General features: G+C 36.1%; 1 protein-coding gene across 2 annotated transcripts in view; it reads left to right on the forward strand.

Moving 5' to 3' along the window:
- The window catches only part of PCSK1 (proprotein convertase subtilisin/kexin type 1), a 42,993-nt gene that overhangs the window by 20,406 nt on the left and 6,426 nt on the right, over positions 1-16,161 (forward strand). For both annotated transcript variants that reach the window (XM_039340425.1, XM_039340426.1), the window contains 7 exons: positions 1,469-1,557; positions 3,973-4,145; positions 9,760-9,972; positions 11,943-12,043; positions 12,977-13,210; positions 13,898-14,055; positions 15,389-15,522. In XM_039340425.1, the coding sequence (XP_039196359.1) occupies positions 1,469-1,557; positions 3,973-4,145; positions 9,760-9,972; positions 11,943-12,043; positions 12,977-13,210; positions 13,898-14,055; positions 15,389-15,522 (1,102 nt within the window). The remainder of the gene's footprint in view (positions 1-1,468; positions 1,558-3,972; positions 4,146-9,759; positions 9,973-11,942; positions 12,044-12,976; positions 13,211-13,897; positions 14,056-15,388; positions 15,523-16,161) is intronic.

Below are 16,161 nucleotides of genomic sequence, written 5' to 3' on the forward strand. Positions count from 1 at the left end.
TCTTAGATCTATAAAAGTGTCTTGGCGACGTTTCGACGAAGTCCCATTCGTCATCTTCAGGCTGGTGCTTTCAGCTTCGTGCTTTGAACAGCAATGGGAGAAAACCCGAACAACCAAAGATCTACATACAAATACCCGCGAAAACCTCAGAAAACATATATATATATATATATATATATATATATATATATATATATATATATATATATATATAATATATTACAATAATGAACGGTTTTCAAAGGATGAATATTTTCAGGTTTTGTAAAATATATCATTCTGCTTAGCTGGAGCAGTTATTGGTAATAATTGACCATTATCCACTGATTTAAATTTTCTCAAATCTGCCATCTTTGCATAACAACTACTCTTTCTGATAAATGTCAATGGAATTCAAACTGGCAGCATTCAACAGCTTCAGTGCATACCGAACTGTGCTATTAAATAAAGCAGCTTATCACAAAAGGACTATCATTTGATGCAGTGAAGAGTTTCTGGAATGTGGAATAGAAAATATTGTTCTATTTAGTCTCTGTAAATAAAAAGGACAAACTGTATATTTAAATCTAATCATCTCAATAAATAACTTGATATCTGTTATTCATTAAAGCTATGCATTTTCATTGGTCTCTTGAATATTGAGTTTATTCTTGAAATTAATTCATGATAGCATCAATATGTGTTGGGAAAACAATAGGCATACTCACTGAAGAATTCTTGTAGATCCAACACATCAGAATGACATCAGCTTGACTAAAGTTGTTCTGTGTTTTATAATCATTCAGGATGATTTCATAATTAGGGTAACTTACTTGTTTATCCCCAACTTGCCAAATTTGTTTGACAGTAGAACAATAGACCGTAGATCCAACATGACTGGGTTGGCTACACATTGACTGTTTTTTTTTCAGTCAGTGCAACACACTGAACTCTGAAAAATGCTGATTTTTCGATCAGTTGCAATCTCTCAGTCTAAGATCAGAACGCTATCATTGGTATCAGTGATAATGTTTAGGGGGGAAAAAATCAAAGAAAAATCCATGGTGGTACAGAACAGATAAAATCAATGTAGCCTCATCTCACCAACATTGTTTGCTCCTTTTTTAAACCACCAGCAATGCAGTTGCAGCAGGTGAGTAAAAAGAAAACAAAGACAGTGTTCCTAGAAAAATCTCTATTGTTATGGAATCACTCCAGAATTTTGTCTGTTTTAAATGGTTGATTGGGGGAATGGGTGCCTAGTTTAAGGTTAATTAAGTAGAGATGGGCGTATTAACTTAATAAATAAACTACATTGTGGTATTCATGTAACCCTCTAATCTTCTCCTACAATTTTGTTGATCATGTTGTGCAAACAGGGCTATGTAATTAGTTCCTTTTAGCTCCATCTGAATTTCATATACTCAAATGAATAATAATTACATAATAAGATTTGAAGATGACCCATATAATACTGATTTTGTTGCAGACATGGAACACGATGTGCAGGAGAGATTGCCATGCAAGCAAACAACCTAAAATGTGGAGTTGGAGTGGCATACAATTCAAAAGTTGGAGGTAAAAAATATAAACAATAATTCTTTTTTAGCAGTCTGTTTCTTTGCTGGAGTACTGTTTGAAATGCTAGTGGAGAGGTACTGAACAAAGGAATATTAAATTGAATAGCAGGGACTGAAGAAATGATGGTACGCTTTCTGTTTCTATTATGCATTCTGATTGTTCAAAAATTTAAAGGGTTATTCATTGCTGCAGTTTAATGGATTTCAACAGAACACTGAAAATAATACTTTCATTAAGTACCATAATCCCTGAGCATTAGTGGCTGATTAGGTTGCTACTATATACTTATTCATGTGGCCTACAAATGTGGGCTGAAATTTAGCTATTTATTATTGTTTTTGTCAATGCATGTTGATGCAAGCATGTCGTGGCCTCAACTATGTATTCAAACTTCTACTATCACATTCAACTTTCAGGACATAAGAGTTAGTTTTCCTTTAACTCTGATAAAAAGCAACCTTTTAGTTTCTAAATTTTAAATGTGACTTACTAATATGCTATTAGTTTGGAGAGGAAGAGGTTTTTTAAGAAATTAGAGGAAAGTCAACAAAATAATCAACTCAACAAGAGTATGTATGCATGTTTATATGTATGTATCCATTAGTTAATTTACAATAGTATAGATTTTTAAAAATTCTGTAAGTAATCCCTTCATTGTATTGTTTTTATTTTGTTTTTCAAATAAATAAATGATATATACCTCATCACAAAAAATCAAACCTCTAAAGCAGTGTTTCTCAATCTTAAAAATATTATGTATGGACCAACACAGAATTTCCCAGCTAGCATCCTAGGAGTTGAAGTCCACATGGCTTAACTTGGCCAAGACTGAGAAACACTGCTCTAAAGTAAAGGCCATTTTCTCATCAGTCAAGCTTCCATCATTAAACAGTCTTTTGGCAAAGATAACGTCTTTCATATTAACATATTTCATATTAAAGTTGTACACCAGCCTTTTGGTGATTAACAGAAGAAGGGATGCAGTTTAGCATTGTGGGATGAAGATGAGGGGAGGGATCTGATCTCTTTGAAGAATGACCAGAAAATGGAAACCAACCATAGGACACTGTAGAAAAATATGCTGAGTGCCACACTGAATTTTCCTGTGCTACCATCCTTCCGGTCTCTTTGCTGATATACAAGTGATCAAACAGTTTCTTTTCAAATCTGATTTTGTTTTCCTATTTCACATTTTTTTAAAACAATTGGATCTCAAACCAGAGTCAAAAAGAATCTGCTACAGTGGATATAAAAAGTCTACACAATCTCTGTTAAAATGCTAGGGTTTTGAGATGTAAAAAGATTAGACCAAGATAAATCACTTCAGAATTATTTCTACCTTTAATATAACATATAAGCTGCACAATTCAACTGAAGAACAATCTGAACTCTTTTAGGGAGAAAAATAAAAATAAAAAACTTATAATAACATGATTGCATAAAGATGCATACCCTTAACTATCGAAGCACCTTTTGATTTGATGACAGCATTCAGTCTTTTGGGGTAGGAGCCTATCAGCATGGCATATCTTGCCTTGGGAAATGTTGCCTATTCCTCCTTGCAAAAGTGCTCCAAATTTGTCAGATTGCAAGAGCATCTCCTGTGCACAGCCCTCTTCAGATGATTCCACAGATTCTCAATTGAATTCAGGTCCGGGCTCTGGCTAAGCCTTTCTAAAACTTTGATATTTTTCTTGTGAAGCCATTCTTTTGATATGGAGGCGTTTTGAGTTGTTGTATTGAAAGGTGACATTTCTCTTCACCTTCAGTATTTTAGCAGAGGTCTGAAGGTTTTGTGACAAAATTGACTGGTATTTGGAATTGTTCATAATTCCCTTCACCTTGACTAAAGCCTCTGTTCCAGCAACCACAAAGCATAATGCTGCAACCATTGTGCTTCACTGTAACTTCGGTGAACTTTTGGTGATGCAGGGTGTTGTTTTTGTGCCAAACATACTTTTTGGAATTATGGGCAAAAGGTTGAACCTTGGTTTCATCAACACATTTCCCCACATATTTTTGCCAGATTTCATGTACATTTTTGCAAATGTAGCTGGGCTTGGATATGTTTTTTTGTAAGGAAAGGCTTTCACCTTGCCACCCTGTCCCACAACCCAGACATTTGAAGAATACAGGAGATTGTTGTCACATGTAGTACACAACCAGTACTTGCCATGGATCTTTGCAACTCCTTTAACATTGTTGTAGGCCTCTTGGCAAAGTTGTTTTTCTGGTTGTTGGTAATGTCACTGTTGTGCCATATTTTCTTCACTGACTGACTTTACTGTGCTCCATGATATATTCAATGCTTTGGCAAATTTTTTGTACCTTCTCCTGACTGATACCTTCCAAGAAGAGGTCAGACAAAACACAAATTAATGACTGATTGGAGTTTCTCTCTCTCTTCTAAAGGGATCAGAATGCTGGATGGCATAGTCACAGATGCCATTGAAGCTAGTTCAATTGGATTCAATCCTGATCACGTGGATATTTATAGTGCCAGTTGGGGTCCAAATGATGATGGGAAAACTGTTGAGGGGCCTGGCAGACTAGCACAAAAAGCTTTCGAATATGGAATTAAAAAGGTAAGACCTCTTAACACAGAGTGAAAAAGCAGTTAATATGTGCCAGAAAATAAAAAGTTTCCTTTGTTAGTTTGAGGAGTTGCTTAGTCAATTTAGAAACAGCAATTTCAAAAAATAGAACCTACTAGAAAGATCTCAGCAAAATATCTTTACAGTATGTATATTTAAGGGTTTAACATCTAAATCACTGGGTTGTTTTCTATCATCACTCTCACACTTACATGTTTTTCTTTTTTTCTTTGCTGGCTTTTTTCTACTTGTTTTCCTTTGAACATTAATGGGATTTTATACAAAAAGCTCCTATAAAATATTAATAGAAATGGTCTACTTCCTGAATATTGCATTATTATCTTGTATAGCGTCAAAATTTGATGCATTATTTTATAACAGAATACGTAGCTCAGTTAGTTATAATTAAGATGATGTGAATACTTGAGAAAAATAGCCTTCTTGTTGGTCCTTTAGATCCAGTTAAGGATGTAGTTGAAGTTCATGGGCAGTGTTTTATACTTTTTAATTCTAAAAACTAAGATAACATTTAAACTCACTTATATTTAAACCCACTTACCACTTACCTCTGGTATCAATAGAGAGATCTGCCTTATGTTTTTTTCTGCAGTTTGACTTATCCAATTTTTCAAGCTATTCTTTCATTAACTGTCCTTTCACAATTTAGATAGACCAATGTTTGGGGCTGATAATCTGATAGGAGGTGGACTTGTTGACAGCTGCAGCTAATACTTGACTCAGCTCAAGTTCCTATTTCCCAATTTCACTGAAAGTGAAGGTATAAAACAATCATCAGTTAGTTGTTTTAATAATTATCTAAATATTAAAACAATTTACACAACTTGGTAACATTTGCACATATTATTTCTAACCTTCTCATCCTTGAGAATTGTTGGTTCAACATAACAGAAGAAAACCAAACTGGGGAAAACTGAATTCTAACAATTTCATCACTAACTTGGAATTTTATTTTGGAAGAAGAAAAGAGTTTTCCTCCACTAAGGATGAAGTCAAGAGATGCTCTATCTGGAAATAAAATGAATTCATTAAATTTAAGGTCAATACTGGGAAATGCATCAGTTTTTTGCTTTTGTCAATCCCTTGCAACACAATCACACTTAAAAAAAATAAATTAGGATTAAAAAAAAATTAGTACAAAGAACGAATAGCAGTTGCCAGCTGCCACCATAATGCTTCCATGAAGGTCGTTGGCCACTTGCTGCTTCTCCAAAATAATATTTTATTTATTTGTTTTGGTTTGGTTTTTTTGGCTTGAGAAATGAGATGGGCAAGATACAGAATCATTTGAGGTAGATTGTGGACTTTACTTTAAAATCAATGTTTTTCAGGAGGGGAAGTGCCCAGTCCAAACTGAGGATCCTCTAATTATGTCCTTTTGTAACACAGAATTACTGGATAAAAACCGTGTGGGTTCAAATAATCTGCTATACTAAACTATTATAATTTGGGGTGGTTGTGGTTCTATTCTGTTATTACAGGTGCTGATTAGCACTGCTGCTTTTTAGCGTGTTGCATGAACCAAACTATCATTGCTATCAAAATAACCCTATGTTTTTAATTTGTTTAAGCATAGCATTAAAATGGGGGAGCAATGGCTTAGCAGTTAAAGATGCTGAGCTTTTCAGCTGGAAAGCTGACAGTCTGGGTTCAAGACCCGAGTACTGTTCTATGGGGTGAGCTCCCATTACTTGCCCCAGCTCCTGCCCACCCAGCTGTTTGAAAGCATGCAAATGTGAGTAGATAAATAGGTATCACTTTGGTGGGAAGGTAAAAGCATTGGCATATAGTCATGTTGGCCACATGGTCACAGAAAAGTCTTCAGACAATGCTGAGTCCCTTGGCTAAAAAAGGGAGATGAGCACCACTTTCTAGAGTTGGACATGACTGGACAGGGGAAAGCTTTATCTTTATCTTTAGCATTTTAAAACCCAGCAATTGTATATTTAATTTGGGCTTAGGGTTTAATAAGCTATGCAAATTTAGCCTATCTTTTTGCATTACCCTTTTTTCTTTCTTCTGCCTCTTATTTCTCTTTTGCTATCATTCTCTTCTTTCCTTTGCTGTTTTCCCTTGTTCTCTTTTTATTTCATTTCAGTCTTTGGAGAAAATTATTCTCTTACTTCTCTTTTTCTCAGTCTGTTCATTCCTAATTTTTGAAGAAGCTTTCATATACATGAGGAATACCATGGGGCATCAAAATGACACACCAGCATGCCATACATTCTACCCTTTTTATATTCCCTGGTAACATCATGACGCACGTATGAAATGGAAGGACTTGCACTGTGACAACACAATGGGTTCTTCATCATTTTGAGCCCCTTGCTCCATCATTGTGGACACAGCTGTCCTGATTCATTTCTGAATTTTAAATTTTCCCTATGACATCAAGAGAGAGGTTTGAGAGAAAGTCTGAAGGTCAGTGTCTTGGACTTTTACCACAAACTATACAGAGGACAATTCTTCATCCTTGCTTTCCTCCCAGCATAGCTAGGTTTGACAGAGATTAGACATTTTCCGAAGTAAGGCAAATAAGGAGTCATATTTTCCTAACGAGAGTTATTAACATTTTCTACATGAACAATTCAAGAAAAGGGTTCTTTTATTATCATTATATATGAACTATATCTTTAAAAATTCACTCAAGCATATTAATAAATGAGACACTTTTTACAGTGAATATACTTTTATTAATCTTTTTTTTTAAGTAGAAACTTCCTACTAAAATGTTAATAGTTTCCTAGCTCCAGCTCTACAGTATTTTTTATTTTTAGATGGCCTTTTCTTTTTGTATAATCTTGTGGGGTATATATGTGTGTGATTTTGTTTATAGCTCATTACTCAGAAAGGCAGCTAGTGATGAGCAGGAACAATTAATTTCTGATGTTAACAAAATAACAGAATAACAGAATTGGAATAGACCTTGGAGGTCTTCTAGCCCAACTCTCTGCTCATGCAGGAAACCCTATACCATCTCAGACAAATGGTTCTCCAATCTCTTCTTAAAATTTCCAGTGTTGGAACACTCACAACTTCTGCAGATAAATTGTTCCACTGATTAATTGTTCTAAATATCAGAAAATTTCTCCTTAGTTCTAGGTTCATTCTCTCCTTCATTAGTTTCCATCCATTGCTTCTTGTCCTGCTTTGGAGAATAGGTTGACCCCCTTCTTCTTTGTGGCAGCTCCTTAGATATTGGAACACTGCTATCATATCACTCCCTAGTCCTTCTTTTCATTAAACTAGAACATACCCAATTCCTGCAACTGTTATTCATATCCTTCAGGCCCCTAATCGTCTTTTTAGAGTCTCAACCAGTGGTGGGATTCAGCTGGTTTGCACCAGTTTGGCAGACCCGGTAGTTAATTTTTTGTTGCCCAGGCCCAGAATGGACTTCCGGAAGCGGCATCCACACCAAGAACCAGTTGTTCACATATTTGAATCCCACCACTGGTCTCAACATCTTTTTTATATTGTAGTGACTAAAACTAGATGCAATATTCCAAGTGTGTTCCTACCAAGGCCTTATAAATGGACTAACACTTCATTTTATACTTCTGTTAATGTAGCCTAGGACTGCATTGCCTTTTTTGGCAGCTGCAGCACACTGCTGGCTTATATTTATGTGATTGTCTACTAGGAATCCAAAATCCCTCTCACAGTTGCTACTATTGAGCCAGGTGCCATCTATACTATACCTGTGCATTTGGTTTTTATTGCCTAAAAGTAGCACCTTACTTTTTTCGCCATTGAATTTCATTTTGTTAGTTAGGTCTGTCAAGATCTTTCTGTATCTTGAACCTATCTTCTGGAGTGTTGGCTATTCCTGCTAGTTTGGTGTCATTTGCAGATTTGGTGTATTCCCCTCATCTAAATCATTGATGAAGATATTGAAGAGTCCTGGGCCTAAGACAGAGCCTTGGAATACTTCACTGCATACTTCCCTCCATGTAGATACAGTTCCATTAAGGGCTACACATTAATTACTGTTAATTATTGGAGAACCAAGAGTTATGAAACAACAGGAAAATACAGAGTTAAAGGCTTTATTACTTCATTCTATGAAATGGACATGCCAAGCACCAAGTCTTAAGATGCTAGTGCACTTGTATTGACTCTTGCTAGTCACATAGATAATGCATTATCACTATTTCTGTTGCAATACAAAGATGTGCTAGAATCATTTGTCTTCTCTCTGAGCAATATTGCTTACCTTTCTTTTCTTTTAGTTGGCAGATCATTGGTTAATAAATTTTATATTCAATGCAGCAAATGGCCTTGAACTGAATAAGTACTGCAGTCAAAGTTTGAGCTGGATTTGGGCAAAGTTGTGGATGTCTGAGGTCTATACATTAAGGCTAAGAATAGTCCTTTTAAAAGAAATTATCAACAAATAGTGTACACTCCATTTAATTATTTAGTGCTTTATTAAATGATTGTGATGGAATAGATGCACTGTATGAAATATATATTAGTGTTTCCCAGAATATTAATTTGTAATGCAAGAAATGTGCAGCTATTGTTTATTAGTTCCATAATTCCTCCGATTCCTTAGGGAATATAGCTATGTTTCCAAGATTGTGTAGACATCAACACATCATTGCTAGGAAAATAACAGCACTTTAACTTCTAATGTATTGTATTTTAAAGAATGAAAATGATTTGGCTTATTGCAAACAATAAGTATGATATCATGGATCATGAATTATTTTCCCCATAATAAAATTTGCATGCCAAGTATTAGAAAGGGGGAATCTCAAACAAAAACAAACTTTTGTCAGTGCAGTGAATTTTACCCCAAACAGTGAACCTTCAGTCTTCACTTAGAAAAAAGTGTTTGGACATCTGAAATAGACCACCCTTAATTTTTTGTTTGATATGAATTAGTTTGAACCCCACAAGAGGCCTTCTACATTTTGGAGTGTGCAATGTCTATTTTTATCTTTACCAGCTTAGAGACTGGCCAACATTTCATTCTATGAGAATTCATTCTATGAGAAAATCCCATTCTTGTGGACTTTTGCACCAATAGATTATACTGTTCCTGCTTTCCCTATTAAAATGTATTGCCTATCCAGCAACAACTCTCTCAGACAGAACCATCAGGACAGCCAAAGTCCTGAGAAAGGCTCATTTTGTTGTTTCTGTCCACTGATTATAGTTTTCACCCCAACTCTGTGTGAGCTCCTTATTGTGTCCTCATTTCCTTTGTACCCTCAGCTTTCTGACTTACATGTTAGCCCTTCAAACATTTCAGTCCATTATCTTATTTTTATCATTAGACCTTATCTTAGGATCTCTTTAGATAAATTAAGCTTTTATTCATGCAGGGAAAATGCCCTTGCTTACATTGTTCTATGGCCGGATCATTCCCTTCAGATCATTCAAAAACATTCTATGATATGTAGATCTACTGCTTACCTTTAAACCAATTAAAGATATGGATCTGTCAAACAAAATAAGGGAGCATCCTTACCCTGATTCTCATGTTAAGGCTTAGTGACAAAATCAGCATAAAAATTACATCTGGGGGAAAGTGCACACATATTTACAATAATCATCTCTTTCCTTTAATTTCCTTTAGGGAAGAAAAGGGAAAGGTTCCCTTTTTGTCTGGGCTTCAGGGAACGGTGGCCGTCAAGGAGATAACTGTGACTGTGATGGTTACACAGACAGCATCTACACAATCTCCATCAGCAGTGCTTCACAGCAAGGCCATTCTCCTTGGTATGCAGAGAAGTGTTCCTCAACACTGGCCACAGCATACAGCAGTGGGGACTATTCTGACCAAAAAATTGTAGGTTGTTTTTACCAGATTTAACCAACATTGGGGGGGGGGAGGCAGCCACAAAGCAATTTGGAAAGCAGAGATGGTAAACTCATAGAAACTAGTCTTAATGCTCTAACAATCATAATTCAGATATGGTGAGTATTTTTATTCAGGATTAAAATTTATTTTTTAAGTAAGCTTCTGGAAAAAATGTGGTTGGTGATTGGTGACATTGGGAGGTATTTTGGGAAGAGAGCTGAAGGAATTTTAAAAGATAAATTCAGTTTGTAAATATTTCAAGAAAAAGCTATCAAAAGCACACCACAAACATATTGCTGAAATAACATACAATCACCTTTTGTTCAAATGGGATTCCATATTTCCTGCCTGCAAAAATAATGCAACTTCTATATAAAGGAAACCCCCAAAGCTAATATTCAAAGGATTGTAGCTCTCTGGAGAAAAGAAAAACCTGAACTGAATTTGCTTTCACTATCAAGATTAAAAATTAGGAAGTTTCTTTCAATATTAATAGCAGGAAACTTCTCCAACTGATAGATTATTGTGGATATGTTCAATTATGTGATGTACAACCTCACCTATAATAGTAATCAAAGGAGGAGTTAGTGCAAACCTATTCAATTCAAATAGGAAAATACAGAATAAGGCTGAGAAACAGTACCTATTTTTAAGAAGTAATTATGTGAGTTTAAACAGTTTTAACCTCCTGTAAACCTTCTATTAAATTGATTGTACTGTGGCCACTGTATAAACTGGATTCATTACTCTTGGTGAAATGTAACTGATGTCCATTGATTACTTCTGAGTGGAGGAGCAACCCCAGAGAGACTTGCTGCACAGAATAGAAAGACCTATTACTTGGGCAATATCAGACTCCATCACACTCACTTCTCATGCAACCACACTTTCCCTAACAGCAACACTGTTATTCACTTTCTGCACAGCCATCTTGGTCATTCTATGAGCAACACATAGAAAGCAGTCATCCAGGCAATAAATGGTTGTACAGCCATTTGTATAGACAGAAACTCCCACCATTGCTCTGATGGACTTCTCTAATCACCATCCATGGAGTAATTGGCTAGAGTGGCAAGCTTCTCTAAAGACCTATTTGCCACCAAAGCAATGAAGCAGTTTCTGTGAGCAATAGTCAAGAGATTGAGTAGAAGGTAGGGATTTGTCTCCAATTTATCATCTAACCATAGTCCACTGTTCAAAATGGACTATGGTTGGGAAATGCAAAATGATTGCCTGGATTCATGAAAGGGCAAGGGAGATAATGATACAGGAAGTATCAATACAATTGACCCTTCCATCTGATCTCTTGGGGTCAAGATATATGAAAAATGAAAGTGGATATAACCTCTTTCCAATAAATTCTAGTGTTTTGTTGAAAAAATAAAGAAAAAGGATAAAAATAACCAGTATGATTGATCAAAAACTTCAAAATTTTTCATCTAAGGTCTACAGATTCTACTATTGTACATTCACATACATACGTGTACACATTTCAATATTGTACTTCCACATACTGAAATTTTGCAGGCAGTAATGTGAAGCACTTTTTCCAGGCAGAGCACTTCATTTTCTAATAAACCATCTGTTTCATTTTCCAAATTACAGTGCTGTGCATTGTTAGACTGAGAAGAAGGGAAAGAAAAGTATTGACTATTAGCTCCTATGTGACTTTTAATCTGACAATCATTTTACAGTGATGCATTTTATGATTCAACAGTCATTCTGAAACATTTATTTTTATCTTACTGGGATTTCATAATAAGATGAGTGCCTTTGACATAGCATTATGTTCATTCAAAACGAGCTATTTCAATTAAAAATTGTAGGCAAAATAGACGGGGAGGGTTTTCAACTCTTATTTTATCTGGAAGAGAACAACATGTTCCAAGGCAATGATGGAGAAGAATGCTTTTGTGCATGGCCATGCTTAACCTTTATATGATGTTTATTTTCTTCAGATAAGTGCGGATCTACACAATGAATGTACAGCCACTCACACGGGGACCTCTGCTTCTGCTCCTTTAGCCGCAGGGATTTTTGCTCTAGCTCTAGAAGCCAAGTAAGTCTTCTTAAACTTCTTCCTAGTTAGGCATGCTTGAAACTTTGATTTAATTCACATTTTAAGCAACTGACCTGTTCCATATTACTAGCATAAACATCTGCAGCAGAATAACAAAACTATATTCAAACAGATATTAAAACCTGAAGTAAACTTTTCTTCTTGGATACATAGACCTGAACGACCACAGATAAACTGATATGGGATTGTAAAGAGAATGACCAATCTAATTCTATATTGTGATTATTGAGCTTTTTCTTGATGTCCTAATAGTACTGTTGCAGTTCCATTCTTTGAAACTTTTCAAAAACTCTCTTCAAAGAGGGCTTGAAGACAAGAATCAGAAAAAACACTAATAAGTAGACAGTAGAGAACAAATATAACACAATGATAAATAGAATAGAACCAATAAATGAGAATATTTGTAATTCAGAGTTGAAATGTTTTCTGAGCTTGGTTGTTTTCTTGCAGACATTTCATTACCCAAATTGGTAAAATCGTCAATGCTAGTGATGATGTTACTAGCACTGATGATGTTATCTAGTTTGGGTAATAAAATGTCTGCAAGAAAACAACCAAGTTCAGAGATCACCAAGGACTCCTCAAATAGAATAGAATAATAAATATTGTATAATAAGGCAACCCGATTAGCTAATCTATTTTCCCAGCAAAGAACAGAGTTCCTTTGTCTCTAAGTAGATTTCTGCATTTAGTATGAATCTTTTATGACGTTAAAAACAAAATACTGGTGGAAATTCAGTAGAGAGATGCTGATTACTGGGGCTTCTTAACTGAATGCTTATGCTTTAACTAACTGACTTACTGGGGTGTGTGGGGGGGTGAAAAGTTTTCTGTGCCTATTAAAATAGTGGATTATGGGCAAAGACTACAATGCTTTAAGATCAAAACTAACTAGAATTTTGTTTGTGATAGTCCTAATCTTACCTGGAGGGATATGCAACATTTGGTAGTCTGGACATCTGAATTCGATCCACTGGCCAACAATCCAGGATGGAAGAAGAACGGAGCTGGACTGATGGTGAACAGCCGATTTGGATTTGGATTACTCAATGCTAAAGCACTGGTAGATTTGGCTGATCCCAAAAGCTGGAAAGGAGTGCCAGAGAAGAAAGAATGCATAGTTAAAGACAATGACTTTCAGCCAAGGTAAGAGCTGACACTTTGCTATTTTAGCTTAGTTTTTAGCTGAACTCTGATCCAGAAACATATGGAAACCCATAGCCTTCCCATATAACATTTTTTCAACTGTCCCTAGGTGACTGCTTCCATCTGGCAGTGCTTCTACTATCTAACTGTATAGTAAAAATCCTTATAGATCCGGAAAAAGCAACAGTTGCAAGACGAATGGGGGAGGAAATGAATGGGGACTATGGCATACACTTTGCATACAAAAGGAACCAGATTCAATCTACCCAAACAACAAGTAGCATGTAAAACCTGACAGCCCAATCATCCTTCAGCTGGGGCCCACCACTATCTATATTTGTTTTGAACAGTGTTTCCCTGCAACAATAAATTATCTTGGTATTTTTTTCTCAATAAACATTAACTGCGCTTCAGAGCTTTATGGGAATTTAAAATTGCCTTGAAGGACTTCTGTCTTAGTAAAAAGCAACTATGTAAACTTTTCTTTAAAAGCAAAAGTTTGAACAAAAGCAAAACTTTACTGGTTTTATGTTTTTAATGTTGTCATTGTACACCGCCCAGAATCCCGCTGTGTGGGAGATGGGCAGTTCTTATATATGAGAAATAAGTAAATAAATTATCTTTGCAGATTTTTAAAACTGCATCAGAACTTCATGAAATAAATTAAGTTTCTAATCTTGTTGGCAGGTTATTAAAAGCTAGTGGTGAAGTTACCATTGAAATTCCTACCACAGCTTGTGAAGGTCAAGAAAATGCCATTAAATCCTTGGAACATGTACAGTTTGAAGCAACAATTGAATATTCCCGCAGAGGTGACCTTCATGTGACCCTGACCTCCCCATCAGGTAAGAGCATAACATTATTTCTGTACTAGCTAGTAATTGTGGCACAGTTTTGTTTTAATACCTCAATAGATACAAAAATAAAGCATACATTGAGAAAAGGAATACCTGCAACATATTAGAATGGAAATAAAGAAAATAATATCCTGAAATTTCAAATAAAAATATATATTTTTGAGAACATTTTGGATAGTGTGAATCAGTCAAATAGCAACTGATGTTATCTAAACCATGCACTTCATTTGTATTATCTACCCAAATCATGCATCTTTGCTGTATTAAAGTGGAAGAGAGAGAGCAACAAATCAGTAGCATTTCAGAAGAGTGCTTTATTTATTTATTTATTTATTTATGAGACTTATATACCGCTTTAAGTGCAAGCACTCTCTAAGTGGTGTACACCAGTAAGCAATGTATATATATATTTACATTGCCCCCAACAATCTGGGTCCTCATTTTACCTACCCCGGAAGGATGGAAGGCTGAGTCAACCTTGAGCCAGTGAGATCTGAACCGCTGACCTGCTGAACACAGTCAGCTAAAGTGGCCTGCAGTACTGCACCCTAACTGCTGCGCCACCTCAGCTGAAAACACCAGCCTGAAGATGACAAATGGGACTTTGTCGAAACGTCGCCAAGACACTTCCAATTTTACGCGGGAGAAAACCCGAACAACCAAAGACCTACATACAAACACCCGCGAAAACCTCAGAAAACAAATATAAGTACACAACATTATCTATTTGAGTTTATATATGGCCCTTTTCAGCAACTGTTTCACATTGATCTGGGTTCAACCCTATGCTTCTAGGTGCCCAAGTTTTCAGTACTTTTTCTGCAGCTGAGTTGATTGACTTCTGGCTCATCTCAAGCTCAAGAATCAATACCATGCCACCTTTTTCTCAGGCTTCCTAAACTGAACAGAGAGGTGGCTGTTGCTGGACAGCACTGCATTATTGGTCAGTTAGAGCAGGGGTCCTCAACCCCCCCAGTCCGTAGACCTGTACCGGTCCACAGCATGCCAGCAACTGGGCCACACAAACAAGCAAAGCCCCATCCACGAGATGCAGGCAGCACACAAAATCACGCACTCTCAGTCCGCAGAAAAACCTCTCTCCATGGAACCGGTCCCTAGTGCCCAAAAGGTTGGGGACCTCTGAGCTAGAGAGATTCCTGTCTGGTTCATGGTGAGTTCTCAGCATTGTGAAGACAGCAGCAATGAGGACGCAAAGATGATTCTGAGGGTACAGAGGATGAAACTGTGGTTGTGTGTCTTTTGCCTGAGGTTGCATTTTATATTATCCCATATTGGAATGTCACTTTTTTCTCTGATTCAGGGACCAAAACAGTCTTACTGGCTGAACGGCAAAGAGATAAATCACCTTATGGTTTTAAGGACTGGGATTTTATGTCTGTTCACACCTGGGGTGAGGATCCAACAGGAACCTGGGTTTTAAAAATAGTTGATATGGTGAGTAGGAAAAAATGTATGTGTGGATGCAAACTTAAAGTAAGATAGAGCAAAACATAATCATGATTAGCTCAAGTAAATATAGTTAGGAAATAGGTTAATGAAAACTAATTTTTCTGCAGCTTCAGTGGATAGGTGCAACTACTGCGGCCAACTACTGAATATAAAATTAAATGTATCATGTTCCTACTTGTATATTCTCTTGTCAAATAATATTAGTGCTTCAGTTGGAAAACCTTCCTTCCTTCCTTCCTTCCTTCCTTCCTTCCTTCCTTCCTTCCTTCCTTCCTTCCTTCCTTCCTTCCTTCCTTCCTTTGATTTTATTCTAAAACATGCCCTTTAATTTCAAGGTGAAAATTTTCTACTGACTTCAAATTGAACTATAATTTCCCTTACTCCCTTAGCACTAAGTTATAAAACTAGTTTCCCACCAGAAAAAACCCTTATTGAGCTGTGGATGGAATAGGCATAAAATAATATTAGCAATGAATAAATGATCAAATGTTTCACAACTAAAACTAGATACTGAAATTATGTGACAGCTTACTCCTCTAATTAAATAGACTTCTTTTTTGCCTTTTCCTTGATACCTCGTTAGGAACTAGAGACTTAGTTTTGAAAATTCCAGCCAAATATTTT

Source organism: Crotalus tigris, unplaced genomic scaffold (assembly GCF_016545835.1).
Source record: "Crotalus tigris isolate CLP2741 ecotype Arizona unplaced genomic scaffold, ASM1654583v1 scf7180000017744.3724543626:3957646, whole genome shotgun sequence".
Taxonomy (NCBI): domain Eukaryota; kingdom Metazoa; phylum Chordata; class Lepidosauria; order Squamata; family Viperidae; genus Crotalus; species Crotalus tigris.